The 27590-nt window shown below is 42.1% G+C and overlaps 1 protein-coding gene across 1 annotated transcript in view; it reads left to right on the forward strand.

Annotated features, from left to right (window-relative positions):
- The window catches only part of MSN (moesin), an 87192-nt gene that overhangs the window by 44340 nt on the left and 15262 nt on the right, over positions 1-27590 (forward strand). Inside the window, exons 3-6 of the mRNA XM_081178771.1 lie at positions 14917-15012; positions 16124-16398; positions 18325-18408; positions 26092-26238. Coding sequence (XP_081034897.1) covers positions 14917-15012; positions 16124-16398; positions 18325-18408; positions 26092-26238 — 602 coding nt within the window. The remainder of the gene's footprint in view (positions 1-14916; positions 15013-16123; positions 16399-18324; positions 18409-26091; positions 26239-27590) is intronic.

Raw genomic sequence — 27590 nt, forward strand, 5'->3', positions numbered from 1 at the left:
TCTTTTTTTCCATTCTTTTATGTCCTGTTTACAGACAGCTGTGGCAGTATGGCCTCCTCCCTAATATTTCCTCCTTGCATCTGTCAAAACAGAGTGTTGCTTTCACATAGAGGATTTCTACAATATAACCTCACTGTTCTGTTAGTATCCATTATAACCTGCTGCAGCAAAAAAACCCAAAATCCTTACCGCTTTCCTCCCAAAGCAGGCACAAAATCCTTTCATGCAAAATGCATGCATTTGTATTATGCTCTAGCCCAGCAGCAACCAAACCCTTTCGGGTCACCGCTCCCATGGTTCAATGCACTCACCGCCAGGGTTCCCTGCCCTAAAGCATCTTTCAGAATTGTTGTTTGCACAACCCACTAAGGAAGATAGTAACACCATGAAAATTGAAACAGTAAGAATTAAAAATCCAGTTAAAACTAGTTTAATTAATCCAACAAAACTGACAAACTTGATCCACTGATACCAGCTTTTCAAAGTCTGATAGTCATTTACGCCACCAGTGACCCCTTACTGCCCTCTTGCCTCTTAATGCACACCCCCCTCCCAGTAATCCCACTGCCCTCTAGGGGTCAGTACCACCCACTTTCAGAACCGCTGTGCTAGATAGCACTCAGTGAAAGTTAAGCTGCAAACATGTTTTAATAGTTGTTGTATCAACAAATTTAGTATGGCCACTTGTTGAGGAAATAATGGATTGATTTTAACTCAGTTGCTTAAATGGCCCTTTTTATCTTTGGTGATCTAAATCATGATTTAAATTGCAGTGGTTTTATATTCATACGCCTTGTCTACTGGGGATGAGATATACTAGTGTTTTGTAAGAAATAAGTTGGTTAACATCTTAAGGCTGACATGAGCACAAAGAAACGGCCATGGCATGCTCCACCCATGATGTGACTGTGTGCATATGCGGATGTAGGTGTGGGTGTTTGTAATCTCTTGTCCCATCTTTGCTTCAGATTTCATTGCATCATTCATTAGGAAATGAATTGAAAATAAAATTGCCAGCAGCCCATCTAGTCTAGCATCCTGCTGTCACAGTAGCCAACCATCTAGAGCAGGCTTCCTCAACCTCGGCCCTCCAGATGTTTTGAGAGTACAATTCCCATCAACCCTGACCACTGGTCTTGCTAGCTAGGGATCATGGGAGTTGTAGGCCAAAAACATCTGGAGGGCCGAGGTTGAGGAAGCCTGATCTAGAGCGCCTCCCTCTCCTGTTGTTTCCAGCAACTGGTATTTCAGTAACTGGCATTGCTGCTTCCAACTGCGGAGGCAGAGCATAGCCATTCTGGCTAATAGCCATCAATAGCCCTCTTCTCCATGAATTTGTCCCATTCTCTGTTAATGGCATCTAGGTTGGTGGTCATCACTGCCTCCTGTGGAAGTGAGTTCCACAGTTTAACTATGTACTGCGTGAGGAAGCCTTTTCTTTTATCAGTCCTGAATCATCAAACCTTCAGCTTCACTGGATGTCCACGATTTCTAGTGTCACAAGGCCACATGATTTAGCTGGAAAAGGAAATGACGAGAGAGCTCTACTGGGGCTCTACTGTTCTAGAAATATCAGAGCCCAGGGATGCTCAAAAGTCAGTCTCACTGCTTTCCAGCAACATTCAGTGCTATGTCAGAGATAAACTTCAAGCAGTTACCAGAGTCTTGAGGACGTGAAGCACACATGTCTCTTGATAAAAATAACAGATTGTATAATGTGTCCTGGCTGTTCATAGTGCTCCATGCACTCTGTCAGCTGCTCCTAACTACTATTATGTATAAGTCAACCCCACATTGTGGACGCTGCAGGGTCTGAACTCGGCTTGGCCAAGTTAAGCTAAATTCCATATTACCAGTGATTTGAGCAGTGTATCATGCATAGGGTTCCTAGGCTGAAGTCTTTTGTTTTGCCTTGGCCCCTCCTACGGGGCAGGGGGAGGGCTTGGATCTCCACATGAGCAGGATCCATAGAATCATAGAACTGTAGAGTTTGAAGATATCCCCAAGGGTCATCTAGTCCAACCCCCTGCAATGCAGGAATCTATTGCCCAATGTGGGGCTCGAACCCAAGACCCTGAGATTAAGAGTCTCATGCTCTACCGGCTGAGCTACCCCCCCATCTCCCTAATTTAAGGAGTGCCTTAAATTACTACTAATATTATTGTATTAAGAATATTATGTGTGCATCTTGCAAGCTTCAGCTCAGGAGCAGCTGGCTTCAAATTTTTGCATAGACCGTGGGGGGGGGGTCATGCCCTCCTCCGCTCTGTCCTCCCCTCTCCCAGTTCTCCATCTTAAGGGCTCAGTCGCAGGAGGAAGCTCAGAGGAAGAATCAATAGGGCCCAACCCTTTTACACCACCAGGGCTCACCCCATGTCTCAGGTTTGGGCCATGAAATCTCAGAGTCTGGGATGCGCCTGACCTGGCAACCCTACACATGTAGCCACTAATGTCTAGGCCAGTGGTTCCCAAACCAGCTTGGGCCACTGCCCCCTTGGCTCCATAAATAATCATAGAGTTGGAAGGGATTCTGAGGCTCAGTTCTAGTCCAACCCCCTACAATGCAGGAATATGCAGCTGTTGAACTTGCAACCTTGGCATTATCAGCACCACACTAACCAACTTTTTCAAAGCCTTTATTTAACATTCGAACAATAACTAACACAATTCACTATTCACTACATTCCACCACCCTTAATAATATATAGCATTACAAAACATCACAACGACTAGATCAACATTCCATATATTTTTTAAACCTTATCTATTTTACGTAACAAAGAAGAAGAAAAAAAGAAAGAGAAAAGAAAAAAGGGAAAAAAGAGAAAAGAGAGAAAGAATAAAAAATAAAGAAAAAATGGGGGGGGGAATAAATAAATTTGACTTCCGATTAGACTCACTGTATTGTTGTTCCTATTATTGTTTTACACACAGTTTCAAATTACCATTTACTTTCTTTGTTCTTATCAAAAAAAGGAGTTGTTATCTATACCTTTTATTTGACAAGAATCATTCGAGTTCTGCCAGGAGATTGTTGGTGTTACAATAATTTTTCAAATACTCTTTAAATTTTTCCATTCTTTCTGTACTTTCTGTATTGGATACCCTCTAACTCTCCGTCATCATAGCCAACTGCAAATACTCTATCATTTGGACTGGCCACTCATTTATCGTAGGTGTTTTCTCACTTTTCCAGTTTCTTGCGATTAAGATTCTGGCTGCTACTGTCAAGTACATAAAAAGTGGTCTAGCACCAATTTAACTATCTTGTAATGCAATAAAATTCAAAATTATAACAATTAATTGTACATTTGTTCAAAAACCAAGTGAAAATATTTAGTTCAGTTAATTCAACAAGATTGATGAGTGTGATCCAGTGATACTAACTTTCCAAAGTCTGATAATCATTTACACCTCCAGCACCCCCTGTCTCCAACCTTCCTCTTAGTACCAGATTATACCCCACCACCGCTCATTTTGGGAACCACTGGTCTAGGCCTTCAGAGTACTAGAAGTACCCAGGAAAGGTTTTTACCTGGCTTTTGGCAAGCACCGCAACCCCAGAGTCGGTCACGACTGGACCTAATGGTCAGGGGTTCTTTTACCTTTACTGCAGGTCTTGGGCAAAAGGGAGTTCAGAATAGATTCTCCAGGGCAAAGGCCCCAGGAGTCTTGGAGGCATTAGAGTTGATGGGCTGGCGATGTCTTATTTTTGGCTTCTGAAGTTGCCTTTCTGTTGGAAGACTCATGAATCCAGGAAGTTGCTGCTACGCCAATGCCTTGATAAAAAATCTAATCTGCCTTTTTTTTTTTTTTAATCATTGCCCTGGAACTCGGCAACTGTCTCTGGACAATTGCAACGGGAGGAAGTTGATTTGCAAAGGAAACAACCCATTCAGCTCTGGCCACAATGGGAAATAAAACCGATTGTTCCATACTTTATTTTTGCTGCCTGACTGAATGTTCTGGCTTGCCCAGCCTGCCCTGTGGTAGAAGAAAAATAAAAACAGCTTGGCTAAGAGACTCTTCTCTCTCTCTCTCTCTCTCTCTCTCTCTCTCTCTCTCTCTCTCTCTCTCTCTCTCCCCCCCCCCCTCCCCCGGACAGAGCCCTGTTTTCAGTTCTGCAACTTTACAAATGATGCAGTTGCATTCGGCTGTTAGCATAATGGAGGACTGAAGTAAGATTACCTGGCTAGTAGCCACAAACTCCCAAAACAAAGGCATGGTGGCTGCCAGGCAATATAACGGACCCTGCCCCCCCGCCCCGGTTTTGTATCATGCTATTTAAGCCATCACCATGCCAGCCACTTCGTACCCTAAATAATGGGGATGGTGAAAGATGATGATCATCATTAAATTTATTGCCCACCTTTCATTAGCAGGGTTTACAACAATTTTTTTAAAAAAAAGTTAAAACTGATTGCAATCACAGGAATAGGTAGGGTGGGCCTTGAAAACAACCACATCCCTGAAAATTGGTTTCCAGGTGGAAAAATCGAAGTTAGAAACAGAATTGCTTGAACCAAAGACTAAGGTGCTTTCGAGAATGTATAACTTGTTGCTTAAATGGAATACACAGGATGAGACAGTCAAATCAGCCATGATAAAATGGGCGCAGGACATTGGGTACAACATTATGTTTGAGGACTGGGAAAGGTTATGGACCACCGGAATGAAATTTACGGCATGCAATGCCTTAAAGGAAAACATTATGAAAATGATATATAGGTGGTACATGACCCCAGTCAAGCTTGCAAAAATATACCACTTGTCTGATAACAAATGCTGGAAATGTAAGGAGGCTGAAGGGACATTCTTTCACCTCTGGTGGACTTGTCCGAGGGTGAAGGCCTTCTGGGAAATGATCTATAATGAGCTAAAAAAGGTATTTAGGTATACCTTCACCAAGAAACCAGAGGCCTTCCTCTTGGGCATTGTCGGCCAGAAAGTGTTAAAGAAGGACAGGACGTTTTTTATGTATGCAACAACAGCAGCAAGAATACTTATGGCAAAGTACTGGAAGACACAAGATTTGCCCACACTGGAAGAATGGCAGACGCAATTGATGGACTACATGGAATTGGCTGAAATGACTGGCAGAATCCGAGACTTGGGAGAAGAGACAATGGAGGAGGATTGGAAAAAAATTAAGGACTATTTACAAAAACATTATAAGTTATACGAATGTCAAGAATTTGCATGATTTGGAAAATCTAGCTCCAGCAATAAGATCTGGGATATTGGAAATTAAGTTATAATTATGAAAGGACCAAAGTTTAAAATAATATTATATTATATTTATATTAGGGAAAAGTAAATTAATAATAAGTATTTTAAACTTAAAATATAATTATTTGAAAGTATAAAAAATACATGAAACAAGGTATTAATTTGCTGTTATCTTTATTGTAAAGAATGCAGGGTGAGGGAGACGTGGGGAAGTCTGGTTGGTTACGAAAAAATGTATTGGAAAGATGGATTCCTTTTATTCTTCTTTTCTTTTTTCTTTTCTTGTTATTTCGTTTCATATATGAATGTACATCTATACCTGGAAAAAAATGCAATAAAAATATTTTTTTTAAAAAAAGAAAACAACCACATCCCAGAGTAAAGAGGTGTGTCTTAAGCATTTGCCAGAAGCTATATAGCGAAAGTGTCAGGTGCATCTTTGTGAGGAGGGAGTTCCACAACTTAGGGGCTGCCACAGGGAAGGCCCTTTCCTGGGCTGCTACCATCCCAAAAGGTTGTTAGAACTGCCAACAGAACAGTGGAAGGGCACCAGCGGCAGGAGGCCTCATTAGGGAAAGCACTCCTTGGTTTAAGAATGGATTCGGTTTAAGAACAGACTTCCAGAATAGATTAAGTTTGTAAACCGAGGTACCACTGTATATGTCTTCTCTCCTCAAACATAACTCCAGGACGAGTTCCTGAAGGGCTGCAATATTTTCCCAGTGCAGGGACAGAATCATGTGTTTTAAATGGCTATCTTTATAGAGAAAAGGTAGGCCTCCGATTGTGGGCAGAGCACAGCCATTGAGATCCCTCTCCTCCATGAATTTGTCTAATCCTCTTTTAAAGCTATCTAGGTTGGTGGTCGTCCCTGCTTCCCGTGGGAGTGAGTTCCATAGTTTAACTATGCACTGCTGTTGCAGCAGCCTTATCTTTATCCAGCTTCTTATGGCAGTTTTGGAAACCTAGGTAGGCAGTCCCTCTCCTGCCCAGTCATGCTCGATTGCTGCTCCCTTTTATTTGAATCTTGTCAGTCCCATCTGGAAACGTAACTCTCTCACACAGAGCAATACAGTTAGGCCTGGTAAGGAGGGAGCTGTGCAGGAGCCCCTGCCATAGCTGTCCCGGCCCCTCCCTCTGGGCAGGAAATGAGGCAGCAGCTTTGAGGGGAAGTCCTGAGCTTGAGACGTGTCCTGTGAAACTGCACTGCTGTTTAGCTTGCAGTGGGCCTTTCTCTCCTCGTCTGCCTGGCAGGAAGGAGCAGCTCTTCAGCCAAAATTGTGTGTGCACTTCCAAGTGCTCTGTCAGTTGGTTTGGACCTCAAGGCTTTTCTTCTCCTTTATTTTTTATTTTTTGAACCCAACCCATTTGTGGCCTGAGCATCCCTTCTCCATGCTGCAAATACATAGGCAGCTAGGAGACTCCCTCTGGCCAGTCTCCAGAACTCAGAGGAAACTGGTGACTAAATGCTTCTTCTGAATGATGTCGTCTCCTGGACCTTTCCAGCTTCCAGCCCCTTCCATAATTTTATCCTGAAATATTTCCTTCTGTGGCTCTTACAGGAGCTTCTGTGAAGTGGACGGATGTTGGTTGTATCTGGTTTGTAGTGTAAAATTGTGGAGATTAGATGTTAATTAGCCAGCTTTGCCCCTCAGATAGTGGTAGGTTTCACCTTAAGGTTTTACCTATCCTTTGGAGGTATGAGAGGAGCAGACTAACAATGCCAGTGTTTGTAATTTCCTAAAAGTTTTTCTAGCACAAGCTGAGCAGTTTTCTGAACATCTGCGGGAATACGTTCCTGAGAAACAGCAGCAGATGGAAACTGAAATTATGACACAAGGTTTTCCTTGCTTTGAAACAGCTTATGTTTCCTCTTGAATTTTGCAACGTTGCATGACTGCAGATTGCCTCAAATTCAAGATGGTAGCCCTAGGGTGGATATAAAGGACAGGCCTGTACCTGTGTGTGTTGATATAGGCAAGCAAGCACGCACACACACACACTCAAGTTACAAGTTATTTCTTCATCTTTGCTAAGACTGGGCAATTTTAAAGAGATGTTCTGTCCCAGACTGTGCCTGTTACAACTCCTTCTCATCCCTTCCAAGCTCAGGTTAATTCATGGTGACATAACTTTAAAAAACAAAACAAAGCAGTGTAGTTAGGTAAGTGAGTACACTGAGTTCATTCTTATTTATTTCATGAAACTTATATACTACTTGACCAAAAAAACCCTCAAAACTCAGTGTGGTTTACCGAAAGAATAAAGCAACAGTTAAAAAAAAGCTAAAAATAAAATTCAAACCTTCAGAACATAATCAAAATCTATGATAAGCTAAAACCAGGTTAAAAGTACATGTCAACATTCTACGTGTCTGGATAGGCATGCCTGAACAGATATGTTTTCGGCAGGTGCCAAAAAGAATATGGTGAAGAAACGCCTGATGTCAACAGGCAGGGAGTTCCAAAGTGTGGATGTTTCTGCTCTAAAAATATATGCTTTGTAACTGTATGGTGAGATAAATAGGCCATTGGCCTGATCCAGCAGGCTCTTAGGTCCTCATGGTTCGTCTTCATACAAGGCAGTTTCCAGAGTTCCTGATGTATGAGGTAGTAATTCCAAATAAATTGCTTCCACTGGCGACTAGCTTGGGGGTCATTTCCTTGTGCTATGAAGTTCCTAATTATAATTAATGGGATTTCAATGGTGCTCATGCAAGATGCCAACATTTAAAGCCCTAAATGGCCCCAGCCCTCTATACCCGAAGAAGCGCTTCTACCCCCGTCATTCAGCCCAGACATTGAGGTCTAGCTCCAATAGTTTTCTGGTGGTTCCCCGACTGCGAGAAGTGAGGTTACAGGGAACCAGGCAGAGGGCCGTCTCAGTAGTCGCAGCTGCCCTGTGGACTGCTCTCCCATCAGATGTCAAGGAGATACAACCTTTAGAAGACATCTGAAGGCAGCCTTGTATAGTGAAGTTTTTAATGTTTTATTACATTTCTGTATATGCTGGAAGCCGCCCAGAGGGGCTGGGGCAACTTGGACAGATGGGTGGGGTACAAATAATAAAATTCTTCTTCTTCTTCTTACCTCTCCATGGGCCAGCTCTGTTGATCTCTCTCCTTCTGCTTCTCTTATTGGCACCCACAATCTTCCCGCTGGAGATGGCCTCAGTCACCTTTCCTCCTCTAATGTGAGGCTGCTTCTGGCTTCTAGAAATGCTGAATTTGTATGGCTATATGGAATAAAACTTCCCTATTGTGCTGGGGTGGGGGCTCTTATGGCCTCTCCTGAAGCAACACAGCCTCCTGAACCGCTGTTAGCCTTTCAGCAGGGAAACTGAAACAGAGGCTTGTAGGTGTGCGTGTGGCTGCCCCCATCCAGATGGAAAGACTGCCTTGAGAACAGCGTGCCATTTTAGCCCTTTGGATCAGGTCATTTTCCTCCCACCTCACTTAACAGTCACCCTCCAACCATAATGCTGACGCAGTGATGGGCATTTTCTTTCATCCCGAATGCCAGAAGAAGCCTTTTTTCCTTCTGTGTCTTTTTTGAATGACCTCCCCCACAAGTCAGAAATGTAGAACGAACCACAGAATGATGCACTGCAGACTTGTGAGGAGTTTCATTAAAGGTCCCAAGTGTGGATTGAGAGAGGAAGGTCATAGAATTATAGCGTTGGGAGGGACACCACAGCTCATCTAGCCCAATCCCTTACAATGCAGGAATCACAGCTAAATAATATCGGACTAAAGATATCCAGATTTAGTTGGGACACTTGCTTAGGGTGAAGTCCACTTCAGCCCCACCAGATGATCTTCTAAGGAAGCCTGCAAGAGGATCGAGCCTCTACCTGGGGCAGCAGCCTCATAGTGCCAAGCAGGTTAAATCTGAAACAAGGACTGCAGCTGTCATTGAGCCTAAGCTGATGCAGCATACTTGCAGAGCGCCACCCCCACCTGCCGCCTTACCTGGTCTTTGCCGGCAGTGCTGCTGTTGCCACCAGTGGAACTTTGTTCAACAGGGCAGGGCTGGCAGGTGGCACCAGGTCCCTATGATGGTTGCTGCTCTGAATTCAACTTTGGTCCAAGAGTAATACCCTAGTCCAGTTATGCATTACAGTGGTGCCTCGCAAGACGAAATTAATTCGTTCCGCGAGTTTTGTCGTCTTGCGATTTTTTCCGCCTTGCGAAGCACGGTGTCGGAAAAGTTTTGGAAAAGCTTAAAAAATCACCAAAGTCTTCAAAAACCTCAAAAAAGGCTACCACACCACGTGCTATGAGTTGCTCCTCGAAGTCAAGTTGCAACTGTATTAACGGTTTTAAGAAAAAGGAAACAAACTTGCAAGACGTTTCCGTCTTGCGAAGCAAGCCCATAGGGAAAATCGTCTTGCGAAGCAACTCAAAAAACCAAAAACCCTTTCGTCTAGCGAGTTTTCCGTCTTGCGAGGCATTTGTCTTGCAAGGTACCACTGTATTCCTAGTAAGTATGTCATGGAAATAATTCCATTTCCGCCACCACACCAACTTGATTCCTGATTGCCTTCCTGTGCTCTTGAGAAAATGTGCTTTATCATTAGTACTGTGACTGGTTCAATAAAGTACAGTAAAGCTCAAATTGCAGAAATTGTGCTGTTCCTCACCCAGTGGCAGCTGCAATCATTTTAACTGTTCTGTTGGTTCCAAGGGCCAGTCTACACAGGAGATTAAAAAGCCATAGTTTGGCATGTTCAGCTATAAGTAGTAGGCTCTAGATCAGCGGTTCCCAAAGTGGGTGGTAAAGGAGCGGTAGGATTAAGCTACGGTAATCAGTTTTGTTGAATTAAATAAACTCAATACTTTCAACTGGATTGTGAATGAATGTGCAATTTATTGTTACTTGATTTTGATTTTATTGTGTTGTTATTTTCCTTAGTGGGTGGTGCAAAGCACCATTCTGAATAAGAGCGTCTGAATGCCACTCATTACTAACAACCAACGGATGAGTAAATTTAGGTCAAATTGTCTGATACCGGGGCAGTGCAAAAGAAAATGCTGTCTCTCAAACACCATGATGGTTACCACTGCTACAACCTTACTTGACAGGACTATGAGGACAAACCGAAGCAACCCTATGTTACCCTTTTAGAGGAAGGGTTAGATAAAAATGGAGCAGTTTTTGTTATTGCATGTGTGTGAACCTGAAGATAATGGAAATTCCCCAACTGAGCAGGAGCCCAACCTTTGGATATTGTATGACTAATGTCTATTTTGAGACTTGGCTTACTTAATTAGCACCTCAGAGATAGGCCAAGTTCCAGTCAGTCTCTGCTTTGGAATTCCATTCTTCACTATGAATGAAACAATTACATGGCATTTGAATTTTACTGAAGGCAATGGTCAGGGATGTAAAATGACCTGGAGGGGGGAAGTCCAAGCTAGGTTTTGAGGGATTTTCTTTTCTTTTTAGGAGAGTGGTTTGTTTTCACCTTGGGCAGCTAGGTGCAATGTTTTGTTTAGAGTGATTGCTGTTTGTTTTCTTGAGGGTTGTTTTTGTTTTTTGCAGGGGGGGGTTAACTATCCCTCTCAAGTGAGAAGGTAGCTTTGACCCTGCCAACTTGGTATCACAGAATTCCTGATTTCTCAAGATGGTCCCTATGGTCCTTTCACTCAGGCCTTCCAAAAATTAAGGGAACACACTGATATGGTGAGATGGGAGGGTTTTTTATATTGATGTGTCTTGTGCTAAAATGGGGAGTATGTGAAAGCAATGCTGTAGCAAATAGCTCACACAAATGCACATTCATTCATTCATTCATTCATTCATTTTTATTACCCCACTTTCTTTTATCTGTCATGGAATCCAGAGTGGCACACATGAAGATGGTCTCCCATCCAGGCACTGACTAGACCCAAAACCTGCTTAGCTTTAGCAAAGTGGTAGCCCCATGTGCCTTGAACATGTGCTGCCAAGAACTTGTGGTTGGTTGTTTTTTTGTTTTGTTTTGTTTTGCTGAAAGGGAGCATATCCTATGTTCTTTATTAACTGTGTGGGTGTGTCTGAGTGATTGTATCACCAGCTCCAAGACCAATTAATCTATAACTAAAACTGTGTCTGTGTAAAATGCCTTTTGGTGTGGAAACCGTCGTTCTTCTGGAAATACTCTTTTTGAAATCTGCCCTACCAATAGGTTCTGAAGGTCATACTTGGCAGTATAAGGGTAGTTTAAGAAATGCAGGTCACCCCTGGTCCTCTTTAAAATTGTGGTATGTAGAACATTCTGGTCTACTCAGGCAATAACCAGTGATATTAATGAGAAGTGATGCTAGATTTTTCATTTTCACTTTGCCAGGTGATCCTGGAAAAAATGGGCCGGCATGCCAAGACGACACTCCTTAGCTTTTCTCCAGCCATAATTTATTTTAATTATTTCTTAGCTGTTGTTCAAAATAAAATCTTCCCACAGCGACTCGCAACACTTAAAAAGCAATTTTAAAACTATATAAAATATAATGCTGTGCCCTCACCACAGCAGTGGTTCACTACGAAGCTTCTGTGTAATCATAGCTGGGTGTTCCAAAACAGAACTAGCAAACGGACGCCACTTCACATCACCCAAATAAATTTTTAAAGCCTGCCTTGCACTGCCACAGCAAGGGGAGTGGTGAGGGCGCTGCGTGGGTGATGCACCTCAGAAGAGAGAGGGGAGCCTATACAGTGTAATGGCTAAGAATGCTTGGCTAGGACATGGGAGACCAGGGTTCGAATCCCCACTTCGCCATGAAGCTCACTGGGTAACCTTGGGCCAGTCATTTGCTCTCAGATTAACTCACCTCACAGGGTTTTTGTGAGAATAAAATGGAGGGGGAGAAGTGTGTGTGCTCCTTGGAGGAAAGGTGGGATATAAATGCAATAGATAATAATAACTAAATAAACTCAAGCATAGCCTATGAGAGTTACAACGGCTACCAGATCTGCTACTACTGTGTGTTGCTTTGGGTCGTCCCTTTTCGCTTATAATAGTTTGCCCCTGTGAAGACCCCTTTGCTGACAAATTCATATTGTGAGAAGGATGGTGTCTGGGTGCCCACATCTGGGGAGGAAGAATATTATTATTACTTAATTACATATTATTACATTTATATGTTGGGTGTTTTTTTTACTAAGGTAACTCAAATGAACGTGCACTATATAAGCAAATAAATGTTGACGAGCTGCCCTAATAGCATAGGACAGGGTGAACTGCAAGAACCTGGTTTGCAGCTGAAAACTGTGTTCATACCAATCTGTCAGCGGGTAGGGACTGGCTTTCTTTTAAAATTCCCTTACCCATCTCCTAATTGTTCCAAATTTTAATCTAAATGTAAAAAGTACTCACGGTACAGTCCTTAAGTGATTTTAGCGTTGGAAGAATTGACCGCTAATACCTCACAGTCTCGCAGCTTTGTACCATCAAAGGAAACGTTCTATCCGTTGCGTTGCAGCTCCGACCCCCTCACTCTCAGAGCTTGCCAGGGAGCGGGGAGCCCGCTTTTGACGCTACCCCTTATTTCACAGCAGGGAAGATGACTGTCATATCCTGCAGTGCTGTTTGCCAGTCTTTAATTGTAACATATTCATATCCCACCTTTCCTCCAGAGAGCTAAAGGTGGCCTGCATACTTCTCCTCCTTCCTATTTTATCTTCACAGCAACCTTGTGAGGTAGACTAGACTGAGAGAGGCAGCAACTGGCTCAAGGTCACAACCAGGAAGCTTCATGACCAAGTGGGGATTTGAACCCTGGTTCCTCCCAGGTCCTAGTCCTCATTTTATCCCTACAACAACCCTGTGAGGTAGGTTAGGCTGAGAGGCAGTGACTTGTGACCACTGGTCACTTCATGGCTAAGTGTGAATTTGAACCCTAATCATCCACAGGTCATACCAGCAGTCTTAATGACTGCACCACAGTGGCTTAAATAAGCAAGCTTTTTATCAGAGAGGAACCCACAAAATTATCTTAAGCAGAAGGAAGTGTCCAGTTATATGAGCCTGCACAGCTGAGGGAAAGATTCCAGTGTCTCTTTAGCCAAAATGTGACCCAAAATAAACCAGCAAGCTTTTGAGTCCACCAGAACTCTTCCATCAGGTGGGATGCTAATCAAGGGTGTGAGAAAAGAAAACTGCCTTGGTTCTGCAGCTATAATGCATACTTTGGTGAAAAATGCATTTCTCTTTAGTTGTGATTCCTGCGCTGCAAGGGGGTTGGACTAGATGACCCATGGGATCCCTTTAAATTCTGTGGGGGTTGTCATGAAGAACAGTTACACTTCAGAATTCACTACACCATTGTAGCGATCACTATCCATGTGAAAGGTGGTTTTGAGGAACTAGTTTGACAGGTCCATGCGAGTTCTGCCTGCTCCCCTCCCACACTCCTATAAATCAGGCCTGCCAATCCCTCAAACGTATGAGAGGGCTGAATTCCCTATTTTGATTCTGTCCCACCTCTTCCTTCAAGAAGCTCAAGGTGGAATAGATGGTTCTCCCCACACCCCTTACTCCCCACAACTAAGCTGTGAGGTAGGCCCAGAGTCATCCATTTGCCTTGGGGAAAAGGCTGTGTAATCTGTGTGGGCTGTTGAGAGGGGGTGCAGTTAGGGAGGCTTATTTTGTTGCTCTGAGCCAGTGTGCGATACCCGCCCGCCCCCCAAACATGGGGCAGCGGGGCTACCTCACAGGGTTGTTTGTGAGGATAAAATGGGGAGAAAGACAACCATGTACACCACCTTGAGCTCCTTGGAGGAAATAAGTAGGGCTAGAAATGTAATTAGTAAGTAAAAGTCTTGGTATAAGAACAGCTAAAAAAAACTAGACCATATTGGATAGTGTAAAATATAACAGAAGGTGTCCTCCCCGCCCCTCTCCGAGATTTGCTTCTTACAAGAGGATTTTAGGGCCTCTTAACATCATCAGTTGAAAAACAGGCACTAGACATTCAAGCTGATGAGTTACATTTTTCTTGGTTTTCTTGGAGGCCTATGAATTCTTGGCCTCAATGCTGTTAGAGCTAATGTGCCTTACCCCTAGAAGAAAACAGGCTGTTAGCATCTATAAACAAACCATAACTTGAATGATTATGTGTGCCTTTCTTAATGCAATTAGAGTTTTGTGCTTTAAGACGGCAACATTTTATAAGGCTTTCTTGTCTTTTCCCTCGCCCCCCCCCCCCCCCCGATATTTGTCTGTCAGACTTTGAAGAGCTGGCATCACTGGATCAAGTTTATAAGTTTTGCTGAATCACTTAAACTAAACAGTTTAAATTGGTTTTTAAATAAATGTGCAATTCATTGTTACTATTTTGAATTTTATCGTGTTGTTAATGGTTCGTGCAAGCTGCTATTCTGAATAATGTTTCTTACAGGGTAGGGGGCGCCGGGGATGAGCTTATGGAACGGGAGGGGGAGAATGGGCAATAGTGTTTCTGAGCGAGGGGGGAAGCAAAAGTTAAAATGTTTGTTTTTGCTTTTAAAATCTTCACCACTGGATCTTAATGTGGGGTTTCACTGGTAAGCACTTTCTTTCTTTCCTTTGTTGAACTTTCCCCTGTTTTTATGCCACTGGGTGTTCCTGGAGATATGTAACACCTTTCCTAGGCCACATTTGAGCTCAAATACAACCACCTGTAACTTTTGCTTAAAAAGTACCTTTCTCTTTGGTTTTCCCAAACAGGTTGTGAAAACAATAGGTCTGAGAGAGGTTTGGTTTTTTGGACTCCAGTACCAGGATACCAAGGGCTTCTCTACATGGCTGAAACTCAACAAAAAGGTAATTACTGATGTGGGCATATGTCATCCTTTGTTTTATTGTCTGCATTTTAATAGATTTCTTTTTTTATATTTTTTTAATTATATTAGAGCTTAATGATTTTTTAAACTGTCATTATCTATCTATCTATCATCTATGTAGCTAAGCTTTCTGTATTTTATCTGAGTCATTTTAATTCGTGTTAGCTGCCTTGAATCCCAGTCAGAGGAAAGGGAAGATATAAATAAATATAATTATAGACATACCAGTTTGCTTGCTGCCTCACCCACAAAAAGACAGGGTCCCACTTTTTTGAGAAGCAGCAGTTTCTTTATTTTTCTTTTTTTAGTGTTTCTCCAGAGCAGTAGGAGAAACCCCAGCAAAAAAATTTTTTTTAAAAAAAATCAGGTTGCACCAAGAAATTGCTGCCTTAACAGGAGTTGCAGTCTCAGGATAAATACTCTTGAACCCTGACTTTATTAAGAAGAAAAGGTCTGGGTATGTTCTATTTGTAAAAAACATGTTTTTGATGATTTTCAGTTACAAGTGAATTAGATATAAAAAAGGAGAAAAGAAAAAGTAATATCTACAATAACAACAGCTGTACAGAGCCATCACAAAAGTGGTCGTTCATTGAATGTACAATAGTTGGATGAAAGTGTCATTCTACAAATGTTCTCATAGGGAACAGTATCGCCCCAGGGGGAGGTGGGATTATCTAGGGGCCACTGGAGTTGATGATCTAAGATTCCTGCTAAGTACCTTTAATTCAGATATTTGGGAAACTGTTATCACCCAATGCATTAAGAATTTGCTGAACAGTTAAGTAGTTACTAAATCTGGTGTCTAAGACTATTGCTAAATTACTACCAGACTCTGAAAACTAGTGTTGCCGGATCAAGTTAATCAATTTTGTTGAATTAATTAAACTAAACAGTTTTGATGGATTCTGATTAATGTGCAATGAATCATTACTGTTTTGAAACGTGCTACTGTCTTATTTAAACCACTATTCTGAATAACACTTTTTATGGGGTGGACACTGGGCTTGAGTCTATGGCCCGTGTGTATGAATGTGGCCTGAAAAGGTTTGGGAACCACTGATCTAGACCTTGTTACCAATTTGCTGCAGGTAACAGCGCAGGATGTCCGCAAAGAGAGCCCACTGCTTTTCAAATTCCGTGCCAAATTCTACCCAGAGGATGTGGCAGAGGAGCTGATCCAGGACATAACCCAGCGCCTGTTCTTCCTCCAAGTGAAGGAGGGCATCCTGAACGATGACATCTACTGTCCCCCAGAAACTGCCGTCCTGCTGGCTTCCTATGCTGTCCAGTCCAAATATGGTGACTTCAACAAGGAGGTGCACAACCCTGGTTACCTTACTGGCGACAAACTGCTTCCTCTAAGGTAGGTCAGATTTGACACATGCTTCTAGCCTTATGGGAAGTGTACTACTTCCTTGTGACTTTCACCATTCATATTCTTCCAGTGGATCTAAATGGCAGTAAAAAAAGGTGCAGTATGTTAACTTCCATAAGTGACTGGTGATCTCAGTGTAAAGACAATCAGCTGCTAGCCTAAGAGTGACTCAGTCCTGTCTGCTCCCCACAAGATGTTCGTAAGTTGCTCCAGCTGGGGATAGACCTATCTGTCTATCTCCGGTCTATGCCTCATTCATGTTGTTACACATAATTGCCTTCTGTAGTCACATTTCTATTTGTGTGGAAACAGAAAATGCTCATTTAAATGAAGGAGAGGGCTACAGATGGCTGTTAGCCACATTTTTTATGCTCTTCCTCCAGTTCTAGGCAGCAATGCTTCTGAATACCAGGTGCTAGAAACTACAGGAGGGGAGGGTGTGGTACTTGTGCTTAGGTCCTGCTTTCCCTTGGGGGCATCTGGTTGGCCACTGAACTATAGGTGGGTCTTTGGCCTGATCCAGCAGGCTCCTCTTAAGTTCTTAAATCCAGGGGGGCATAAGAAGAGTCCTGCTGGATCAGTCCAAAGGCCCATTTCAGCCAGTGTACTGTTTACCACAGTCACCAGATGTCGCTAGGAAGCACACAAGCAAGACACAACAGCAACTTCTTCTGCTCATGTTCCTTAACAACATATTCAGAGGCACACCGCCTCCTACAATGGAGGCAAACACTAGTGTACTAGCTGGGCCTTTCTCAGTCATTGCTAAGAGTTCCGCACTCTCACCTCTCTGGCCTAGAGTCTGTGTTTCTCTAATTTGTGCTGCAGTGTGGCAGAGCTAAGGAAAATCAGGGGTCTTGTATTTCCTGCTTGGGTAGAATTCTCTTCCCAAGCCTTGCTGGCAAAAAACAAGAGAGATTGGGAAATATAGAAGCAGCAGAAAAAGATAGCTTAGCACCTTCTCATTCAGACTCCAAAGCTTCCTCCAAGGTTGAACAAGCACTCCCTCTCCATCCAATCATTGAGCAGGCATGGGAGGTCCAAGAGAAGGACTTGCCTTGCTTGCTCACAAAACTGCCTGTCAGCACTGACTTCGGACTCCCATGGAATAACAGCACTGTCGGGTTGCCACATTCAAGCACAACAGCCACACTCTCCTCTCCTGTGGTTTCCAGCAGCCGGGATTCAGAAGCATCACTGCCTCCAACTGTGAAGGCAGAGCATAGCTATCATGGCTAGTAGCCCTCAATAACCTTATTCCTATCCATTAATTTGCCCAGTCCTCTTTTAAAGCCATCTAGATTGGTGGCCATTACTGCCTCCTGTGGGAGTGTGTTCCATAGTTTCTCTGTACTGCTTGAAGAGAAGCTCTTTCTTTTACCTGTACTGCATCTTCCAACATTCATCTTCTTTGGATGTCTGTGAGTTTCCTCTCTCCACTTTCTCCATGTCATGCATACTTTTATAAACATGTGTCGTGTGGCCTCTTACTTGCCTTTTCTCTGAACTGTCTCAGACATTGCAATATTTCTTCAAAGGAGAGTCACTCCATCCCCTTGATCATTTTAGTTGCCCTATTCTGAGCCCTTTCCTACTCTGCATTATCCTTTTTGAGATGAGGAGACCAAAAGTGTACATGTACACAATATTCCAAATGTGGGGCTCTCAGATGATTGACAGATGACCAGGCCCCACCAACATGTGCAATTTGGCCCTTATCTCCTAAGGGAAATAAGGATCTGGCCAACTGCCTGCATCCGGTTCCCCACCTTTGTATTAGGTAGAAGCACCAGAGAACAACTCTCAGACCACTGATTGAGCTTAGGGGACTACATTTTCCTCTGTACAGATAGAGGAAGTTTGAAAAATAAGCTGCTTATCTCCTGATGTGCTTTGCTGTTCTTTGCTTCCTAGGGTTTTGGAGCAGCACAAACTTAACAAGGATCAGTGGGAGGAAAGGATCCAAGTGTGGCATGAAGAACATCGAGGAATGCTCAGGTAAGGCTGAAATTATAGAAATAATTGGTTTGTATTGTATAAGAGCATCTTTTGTTCATAATATAGCTTCATCTTTAAATATTCAAAGTGCGTTACAGAAGTCAATGCAGTAATGAATGAATTTTATTATTTTGGTCACAGACCAGTTCCAGCCCACATACAATATCAAGGAAGTCATAAAACACAATAGGGATACATTTGAATTTGCAATTAGGCACAATGCGGGGATATTAACAGGGACAATACAGATATAACAGGGACAATACAGATATAGCAACAGTTAAAAAAAATAAAATTAAAACTTAGTCACTGACATATAACCTAAAATCATCATTTAAGGCCTTGATCATTATGATAGCACAGCTTGTTCCCTAAGTTTTATGGCAATCACACAGAATTTGTCTACCCTTAACGTGATCTCAAAGACAGGAGTGCCGCGGACTTCCGGTCGGTGCCAGCGCTTAATGGCGGTCCTACCTCCGAGCTCCGGAGAAGGACTGCTTCGCAAGTTCGGGTCTTACCCGCTACGGCGAGCGGGGGACCCCTAAAATCTCAGGCGCTGAAGCCTGAGAACAAGGAGACTCGGTGGGCACCTTTGCGCCCCCCGGTACCGTGAAAGAGCCTTTTTAAAGGCTACGGATCGACATCGGGAGTGAGCGCGGTGCTGAGAGTCGTCACCCAGCCTGCGAAGTGAAGCCGCGTCGCCATAAGCGGAGAGCGCCGATTCCTTCCTGAAAAGAAAATTTGGACGGAATTCCCGTGAGTAGGAACTGAAAAACAATCGGGACCCTTTAAATTCTGAAAATTGAGCTAAAAGCGGGGAGATTAAATCAAGGAAGTCTGCCTCCCCCGACTGCATGAAAGTGAAAGCAACGGAACTTTAAACTTGCATCCGTTGAAACCCGCTCCTTAATTAATTAAATTAAACCGGACATTCAGACCTTAGATCTCCCCTCTAGCTAGCAGGGCAGAGGGGAGGTGAATGAGACTTTAATAACTGCATGATTTACCTGAAGTAAAAATCCTCCGCTGTCTCATCTACTGAAAGTACGAAACGGTCTGCCTTTTTAGAACAATAGGACACTGAACTGACTTTTTCCTGCAAAAGTGATACTGTGATACAAAGTTTTCACAGTGACTGGCTACAGTATATTACAAGAAGAAACAGTATAAACTGGGAAACTGTGGCAATTTGTAGTTACAAGCTTCTAGCAACATTGACTTTGACTGTGTTAAGCTCTCTTTTTTACATCTTTGGACATTCTCCTTTGTCTCTGTACTTGGATACTTTACTTTATGGCCATTTTGATTTGCTCCCCCTAGAGGGTAAAGTAAAGTTCGGCACGGCCTAGGACAGTGGAATTTTCCAACGGGGAATAGCTCCCGTGGGAAACGACCTTGACATGAGTGGCACACAAGAAGAGATAGTCACAAGAGCCAAGATCAGGCAACAACAACAACAACAGCTGCAACAGCAACAGACAAAGAAAAGAGGCTCAATTTCAGCTGCAACTGCAGGACCAGCAGGAACAACAGAACAAGAAAAAGGAGCAGCTGCCTCTATGGAAGCTGTGACAGACGCTCTGCTCAAGATAAATCAAACTTTGGAGTCTTTGACAAAACAGACTTCAGAAAATACACAAAAATTAACAGAAATATCGGTAAGACTAAACCAGAACACAGAATCTATAAATAAATTGGTGGAGGAAAACGCTACCACACGTAAAATTGCCGAAGATGCCAAAGCTACTGCTGGAGAGACGCAAGAGAAATTAGAGCCGATTGCTAAGAAGGTTTATGAGCACGACGCAACTTTGGCCTTGTGGGAGTTACAGAGGAAAGAGAGAAATTTGAAATTAAGATCGATTCCGGAGAATGAGAGAGACAACCTTGCGGAATACCTGACACGGGAGTTTGTGGATTGCTGGGATTTGGAGGAAGACGAATTTAAAATTACAACAGCTTTTAGACTGGGTAAAAAGCAGGACAGAAAGACCCCGAGAGACTGCCTGATTACATTTAGATCTAAGGAGGAAAGAGACAAAATATTAGGACTACATTTTGAAAAGGCTCTGCAAATTGGCAACTCAGCTGCACAGATCTTTAAAGACATCCCAAAATATATTTTGGATCTAAGAAACTTTTACAAGGACTTGGCTCTTCTGTTAAAGAAAAATTCCATCCGCTTTAGGTGGGAATTTCCACAAGGACTGTCATTTGACTACAAGGCAAAGAAGGTGAAAATAAAGACAATTCAAGATAAAGACAAATTTTTGGCAAGAAATCAGGAGGACCTGCAGAAGGGGACTGTGGACGTACTTGCAGAACAGAGGAGAGCATTAGATATCCTGAATCTCTCGATTGGACAAAAACCACCACCATCAGAAGAAGAGCAACAACTTGGAGCTGTTGGAGGAGCTTTAGGAAAATAACAAGATGGCTCTGCAATTCCTTAGTTGGAATTGTAATGGGCTCAATGGGCCTTTGAAGAGAAGACAAGTATTTCATATATTGAATAGAGAACAATTGGACTTGATATGCCTACAAGAAACTCATATAACTAGAGCCCACAGGAGACTACTCACAAACAAAAGGCTAGGACAAGAATTTGTTTCATCAGATAAAGTTAAGAAAAGAGGAGTTGTAATATATGTGAAAGAGAAATGGGCTCCAAAAATGATATTCAAAGATGAACAAGGGAGATACTTGGCAGTGGAGATACAAGTACAAGGAGAAAAATTCTTAGTTGTTGGAATCTACGCACCAAATGAAGGCAAATCTGACTTCTTTAAGAGACTTCATGAAACCTTGACGGACTATCTGGATTACAATATGATAATTATGGGAGACATGAATGGCGTGGTCTCCACTAATATGGACAAGGCACAAAGACTAACAGTTAGTAAGGAAGGGAGACTTCCTAAGACTTTTTTTGAAATGACGGAAAACATGGACTTGATAGATATTTGGAGAACAAGGAACCCTCTGGAGAGAGAGGGAACCTTTTTCTCTCAAGCAATGATGACCTGGACCAGAATTGACCAAATTTGGATCACTAGTGGTATGGCCCCAAAGATTAAGAAAGTGGAAATCTGCCCAAAAACTTGCTCCGACCATAATGCCGTGAGGATGGAGATGAAACTTACAATAACTGGTCAATTTAGATGGAGAATGAATGACACCCTCTTTCGAGATAAGGAAATCCTCACGAAGGCCCAAAAGACTTTAAAAGACTATTTTGAAATAAATCTGAGGGCCGACGTGGAGAAAAGAGTGATCTGGGACGCAAGTAAAGCGGTGATGAGAGGATTCTTGATTCAACAAAATTCAATAAAGAGGAAAAAACAAAATGAGAAAAAAGAAAAGATTTTGGAAAAGATAAAGGAAGGAGAGAGAAAATTAAGAACAAAACCAAAGTCCCAGGAGATTTTAAGAGAGATCAAGCTATATCAAACACAATATATGGAATTGATGAACCAAGAGATTGAATGGAAGATAAAACAAATGAAGCAAAAGACCTTTGAATCAGCAAATAAATGCGGCAAACTTCTGGCATGGCAATTGAAGAAAAGGCAGAAATTAAATACAGTTACAAGCCTAGAGGTGGATGGAAAAAATATATCTAAACCTAATGAAATTAGAAATTGTTTCTTGAGTTACTTTAAAAAACTTTACACTCAAGGCCCGCAAAATGAAGAAGATATAGACAAATTCCTTGATAAATATGGACTACAAATAATCTCTCATCAAAGCAAGATGGATTTGAACCAGAGAATTTCAGAACAAGAGATAGAGGCTGCCATTCAGAATATGCAATTGGGCAAATCTCCAGGACCAGATGGACTGACTTCCAGATACTACAAATCGCTGAAGGAATGGTTGATTCAACCACTAAAAGAAGTTTGCAACGAGATTCTTGAGGGAAAAAAGGCACCTGAATCGTGGAAAGAAGCATATATTTCACTCATACCAAAGTCAGAAACTGAAAAGACACAACTTAAGAACTACCGCCCAATATCATTACTTAATGTGGATTACAAAATCTTTGCAGACATTTTGGCAAAAAGACTTAAAAGAGTGTTGATGGAGAAGATTCATAGGGACCAAGCAGGCTTTCTCCCTAAAAGGCATCTAGCAGACAATGTAAGGAATGTAATAGACATTTTGGAAAAGCTAGAGGTGAATATAAACACTAAAGCAGTATTGATTTTTGTGGACGCGGAGAAAGCCTTTGACAATATTTTTTGGAGTTTTATGATAAAGAATCTTCATGGGATGGGGGTAGGTCAAGGTTTTGAGAATGGTATGGCTGCAATATATTCTGAACAAAAAGCTAAATTGATTGTAAATAACGTAGTGACGGAGGAACTTAAGATAGAAAAAGGAACACGACAGGGGTGCCCAATTTCCCCATTACTTTTTATTTCAGTTCTGGAGGTGTTGCTGAACATGATAAGGAATGACCAGCAGGTTAAAGGAGTGCAGGTCGGAGCTAAACATTACAAGTTAAGAGCGTTTGCAGATGACCTAGTACTGACTTTGCAAGAGCCAAACACTAGTACGAAAAAGGTCTTAGAAATAATACAACAGTTTGGCCAGGTAGCTGGATTTAAGTTGAATAAACAAAAAACCAAAGTTTTAGGAAAAAACTTAACAGATACAGAAAAGGAGAAATTCCAAGAGGAGACAGGGTTGACAGTGGTCAAGAAGGTGAAATACCTAGGGGTTTATTTGACATCTAAAAATGTGAATTTGTATAAAGACAATTATGAAAAATGTTGGTCAGAAATTAAAAAAGATCTAGAAATATGGTCAAATTTGAAATTGTCAATGTTAGGCCGAATTGCTGTGATTAAAATGAATGTATTGCCTAGAATGTTATTTTTGTTCCAGACCTTGCAGATTCTGGATAAGATGGAATGTTTTAAGAGGTGGCAGAAAGATATTTCGAAATTTGTCTGGCAGGGCAAAAAGCCCAGAATCAAATTTAAAATATTGACAGATGCTAAAGAAAGAGGGGGTTTTGCCCTGCCGGACTTGAAATTGTACTATGAGGCAGCAGCATTTTGCTGGCTGAAAGAATGGATGCTCCTCGAAAATACAGACATCTTAGATCTGGCAGGTTTTAATAATGCTTTTGGTTGGCATGCATATCTATGGTATGATAAAGTCAACAGTGCCTTTAAGAATCACATTGTTAGAAAAGCATTGTTCAATGTTTGGATAAGATACAAAGATCTGTTGGAAAACAAAGCCCCTAGATGGGTCTCACCAGTGGAGGCCAAGGCAGTGAAGAAACTCAATATGGAGGTCGGATGGCCGAAGTATTGGGAAATCTTGGAACAAGATGGAGATAAGTTCAAATTGCAAAGTCATGAGAAATTGAAACATAAGGTACAAAATTGGTTTCAATATCATCAAATAATGGAATTTTTCAAACAGGACAGGAAAATTGGCTTCCAGATGGAAAAATCAAAACTAGAAACTGAATTGTTAGAACCCAGTACTAAGAATTTATCTAGAATGTATAACTTGTTGCTGAAATGGAATACACAGGATGAAACAGTCAAATCAGCTATGATTAAGTGGGCACAGGATGTCGGTCATAACATCATGTCAGATGACTGGGAATGGTTATGGAACACCGGTATCAAATTTACGGCATGTAATGCCTTAAAGGAAAATATTATGAAAATGGTATACAGGTGGTACATGACCCCAGTCAAGCTGGCAAAAATTTATCATCTGCCCGATAACAAATGTTGGAAATGTAAAGAGACTGAAGGTACCTTCTACCACCTTTGGTGGACATGCCCGAGGATTAAGGCTTTCTGGGAAATGATCTATAATGAAATGAAAAAGGTACTTAAATGTACTTTTCCTAAAAAACCAGAGGCCTTTCTCCTGGGCATTGCCGGCCAATTGGTGTCAAAGAGGGATAGAACTTTCTTTATGTATGCTACTACAGCAGCAAGAATACTTATCGCGAAGTATTGGAAGACACAAGATCTACCCACTCTGGAAGAATGGCAGATGAAAGTGATGGACTATATGACATTAGCCGAGATGACAGGCAGAATCCGTGATCAACGAACAGAGACGGTGGAAGAAGAGTGGAGAAAATTTAAAAGCTATCTTAAGGACTATTATAAACTTAATGAATGTTAAAGTGTTCTGGTTTCCAGAAACAAAGGGATACAGTGACACAAGGTCAGAATATAGAGAGGACTAAGATGACAGAGGTGGAGAGTAACAGTTGGGAGTTGCTATAAAAATATGGACACTGGGATGCAGAAAGGGGGGGTATGGGGAAGTCTGAGAAAAGAGGTTTATGAAAATAGGTGATGAAACTATACATGTATGTTTGTTCTTTTAAGTGTTTGTTTGTTGTTTAAAACTTTGTAAAACCAATAAAAATCTTTTTTTTAAAAAAAAACAAAGACAGGAGTGCCAGCGTGCTCTGGTCCATGGGGTCACAAAGAGTCGGACATGACTAAACAACTAAACAACAACAATGTGATCTCAGGATCCTTGTCATCTACCAGTGATTTTAGACATTGAAGTTCGGATTCATTTGAAGATTTTTGCATAGCAGGGGTAATAAATACCAAGTGTATATCCCTGTAGAAACTGCAGCATAGCAAGGCATGAGAGACAGTTTCTACCTCCATCAAGCCGCAGGGGCAGACTCATTCCGCGTATGGTTTACCCTCGAATCTGCCCTGCAATAAGGCAGATGGCAGCACGTTGAATCTAGCAAGGGTAAATGGCTGTCTGTATTTAGGTATTTGTAATTTTGACAAATAATTGGCTGGGGTAAATCCTCTCCCATTAACTTTTATTGCTGGGTGTTTATTCATCCTGCTCACGTGGCATTGCAGTTCCACATCCCAAATTCATTGGCGGATTATTGCTCTAGCTTTCTCATAACCTACAACTATCAGGGTGTGTGGGGAAAACCCCAAGCCTCTTAGCTTTTCATGCAGTGTAGCTTTCCATTTGGATTGGTAGGAATCCAGTAGGGTTAAGGGTGTCAACCCAACAGGGAAAAAGATAAGTTTTAACCAATAATGGATCTTCAGAATCCATATCTGAGCACTAACAGGGATTTGCCAGACCTCCAGGCGGACAGCTATGTTTAGACACACAAGAAGGGATCCCTAACAGGCAGTGATAGAACTTAGTTTGGAATGATTCTAAGGGAGCAAGGTTTAAGAAGCTGCAGATCTGAGAGCCATATGTCAGTTGTGTTAATATTTTTGCAGCAAAGACCTGGGAGGCTGCCGGAATATATTGGCCCCCTTTTCCATAGAAAAAACTTATAATAGCTTTGGGAGATCTTTGGGCATTGCAATAGTATTAATGCAGTAATGATTTGACAAAGAATTGCTAACCTATAGCTCTCCCTTCGCCTCCTGATGATGATTACAAAATCCATCACTTGTAACCCTTGAGACTGTGTTGAGTGGGACTGGGTGGGACGTGACAACCTCTGGAAGGGATGCTGTCGATATAGGCAACTTGCTACCTCTTCGTAGTTTAAAAATATGCTTGGAGGCTTGGTTGGAAAAACCCATCATTGTATTTACAGGAGGTCAGAAGTGTTGTGTTTTGAACTACTTTTAAACTCTGCCGAGCTTTGCGAAGATTGTATTAAAAATCCATTCTCTTGTGTACTTTTAGAGAAGATGCCATCTTGGAATATCTGAAAATTGCACAAGATCTGGAGATGTATGGTGTGAACTACTTCAGTATTAAGAACAAGAAGGGCTCAGAACTTTGGTTGGGAGTCGATGCCCTTGGACTCAACATTTATGAGCACAATGACAGGTAACAAGACTGTCCTTCAAACTTGCATGGGGACTGAGAGGGGAGAGGGCCATCTGTTGCATCAGGCATCAGTGCATCTAAGTCCAGCAACCTTCTTCTAGCATTTGCCAGCTGGCTACCTAGATGTTTTCAGGAGGCTCACAGAAAACCATCACAGCAGCAGTTCTTTCATGTCAGTCCCCACCTTGTGCAGTTCATATCCTCTTTATCTATGACAGCTAAAAGCTTTTGCTGGATCCATCATAGGGAACTAAATGCAAAGCCTTAGTCTCCTAGGGAGAGTCTTTATTTAGTGGGAGAGATAATGTGGTGTAATATTTATATCCCAATTTGATGGGTGGGTGTTTATTTCCCAGAAATTTTATTTGGGATTGGAACCTGAGATTGGGTATGGGAAGGCTTGAATCCCAAGCACCATCCATTCTAGATAGCGTGACATGGGGCCAGAGATGATTTATTTATTTATTGTGTTTATTTAGATCATTTGTACCCTACTCTTCAGCCAAAATGGCTCTGAGAATGGCTTACATGCCATTGATTAAAACAAGACAGTCATCTCCCACAGACTTACAATTTTTTTTCCTTTCTTTTAAATGGCACACAAGGAAAAGGGGATAGGGAGGAAAGGGAGCAGGGTGGAAATCTCCCATACCAGTTCTCAAGCAATTGTTCCTATAATGACCAGCCTACATAGTTCAGTGGTAGGTGGAGGTGCTTGTTGGAACTGGGCTTATCTCCCACTGAAGCACCCTGAGGGAATGGCTGCGCCATTGAGGGGAGAGGAGGCCTGATGGGGCTCATCTGCAACAACAGAGTTGGTGATGAGAGTTGTAGTCCAGCAACATCTGGACTTTCTTGAGCCTGAGAGATGCTCCATGATTATGTCTTGCTTTCATACTCCCAATTCAATTGATCCTTTGAATTTAAGGAAGTATTTTTATCAGGTTACATAGGGCAAGTGATCCCAGAAAGAAGTGGGAGTTTATTTTCTGTAGTAGTTTACATGCTTGAGTCTTCCTGTTGTGCCCTGTGTGATCCACATCTGGACTGGTGCTTCTTTGGGAATTACTGATCTATGCACTCCTGACCTCATGTGCCCTATATATTTCCTCTAGGCACTGATTTTAATTAACAAAGTATTAACAAAGCAGGTAACTGCAGGGACCTCCAAACCTTGTGGACCAAACTGGTGCAAGCTTCTGTTGGGTGTCCCCTTTCTGCAATATAACGCAAAATGCACTGTGTAAAAAGGCCAGTAGCACATCTACTAAAGCATTCAGTCATTGGATTAATAATATTGTGTGTACAGTGGTACCTCGGTTTGAGAACTTAATTCGTTCTGGAGGTCTGTT

This window comes from Podarcis bocagei (assembly GCF_964188305.1).
Source record: "Podarcis bocagei genome assembly, chromosome: Z".
NCBI classification, from domain to species: domain Eukaryota; kingdom Metazoa; phylum Chordata; class Lepidosauria; order Squamata; family Lacertidae; genus Podarcis; species Podarcis bocagei.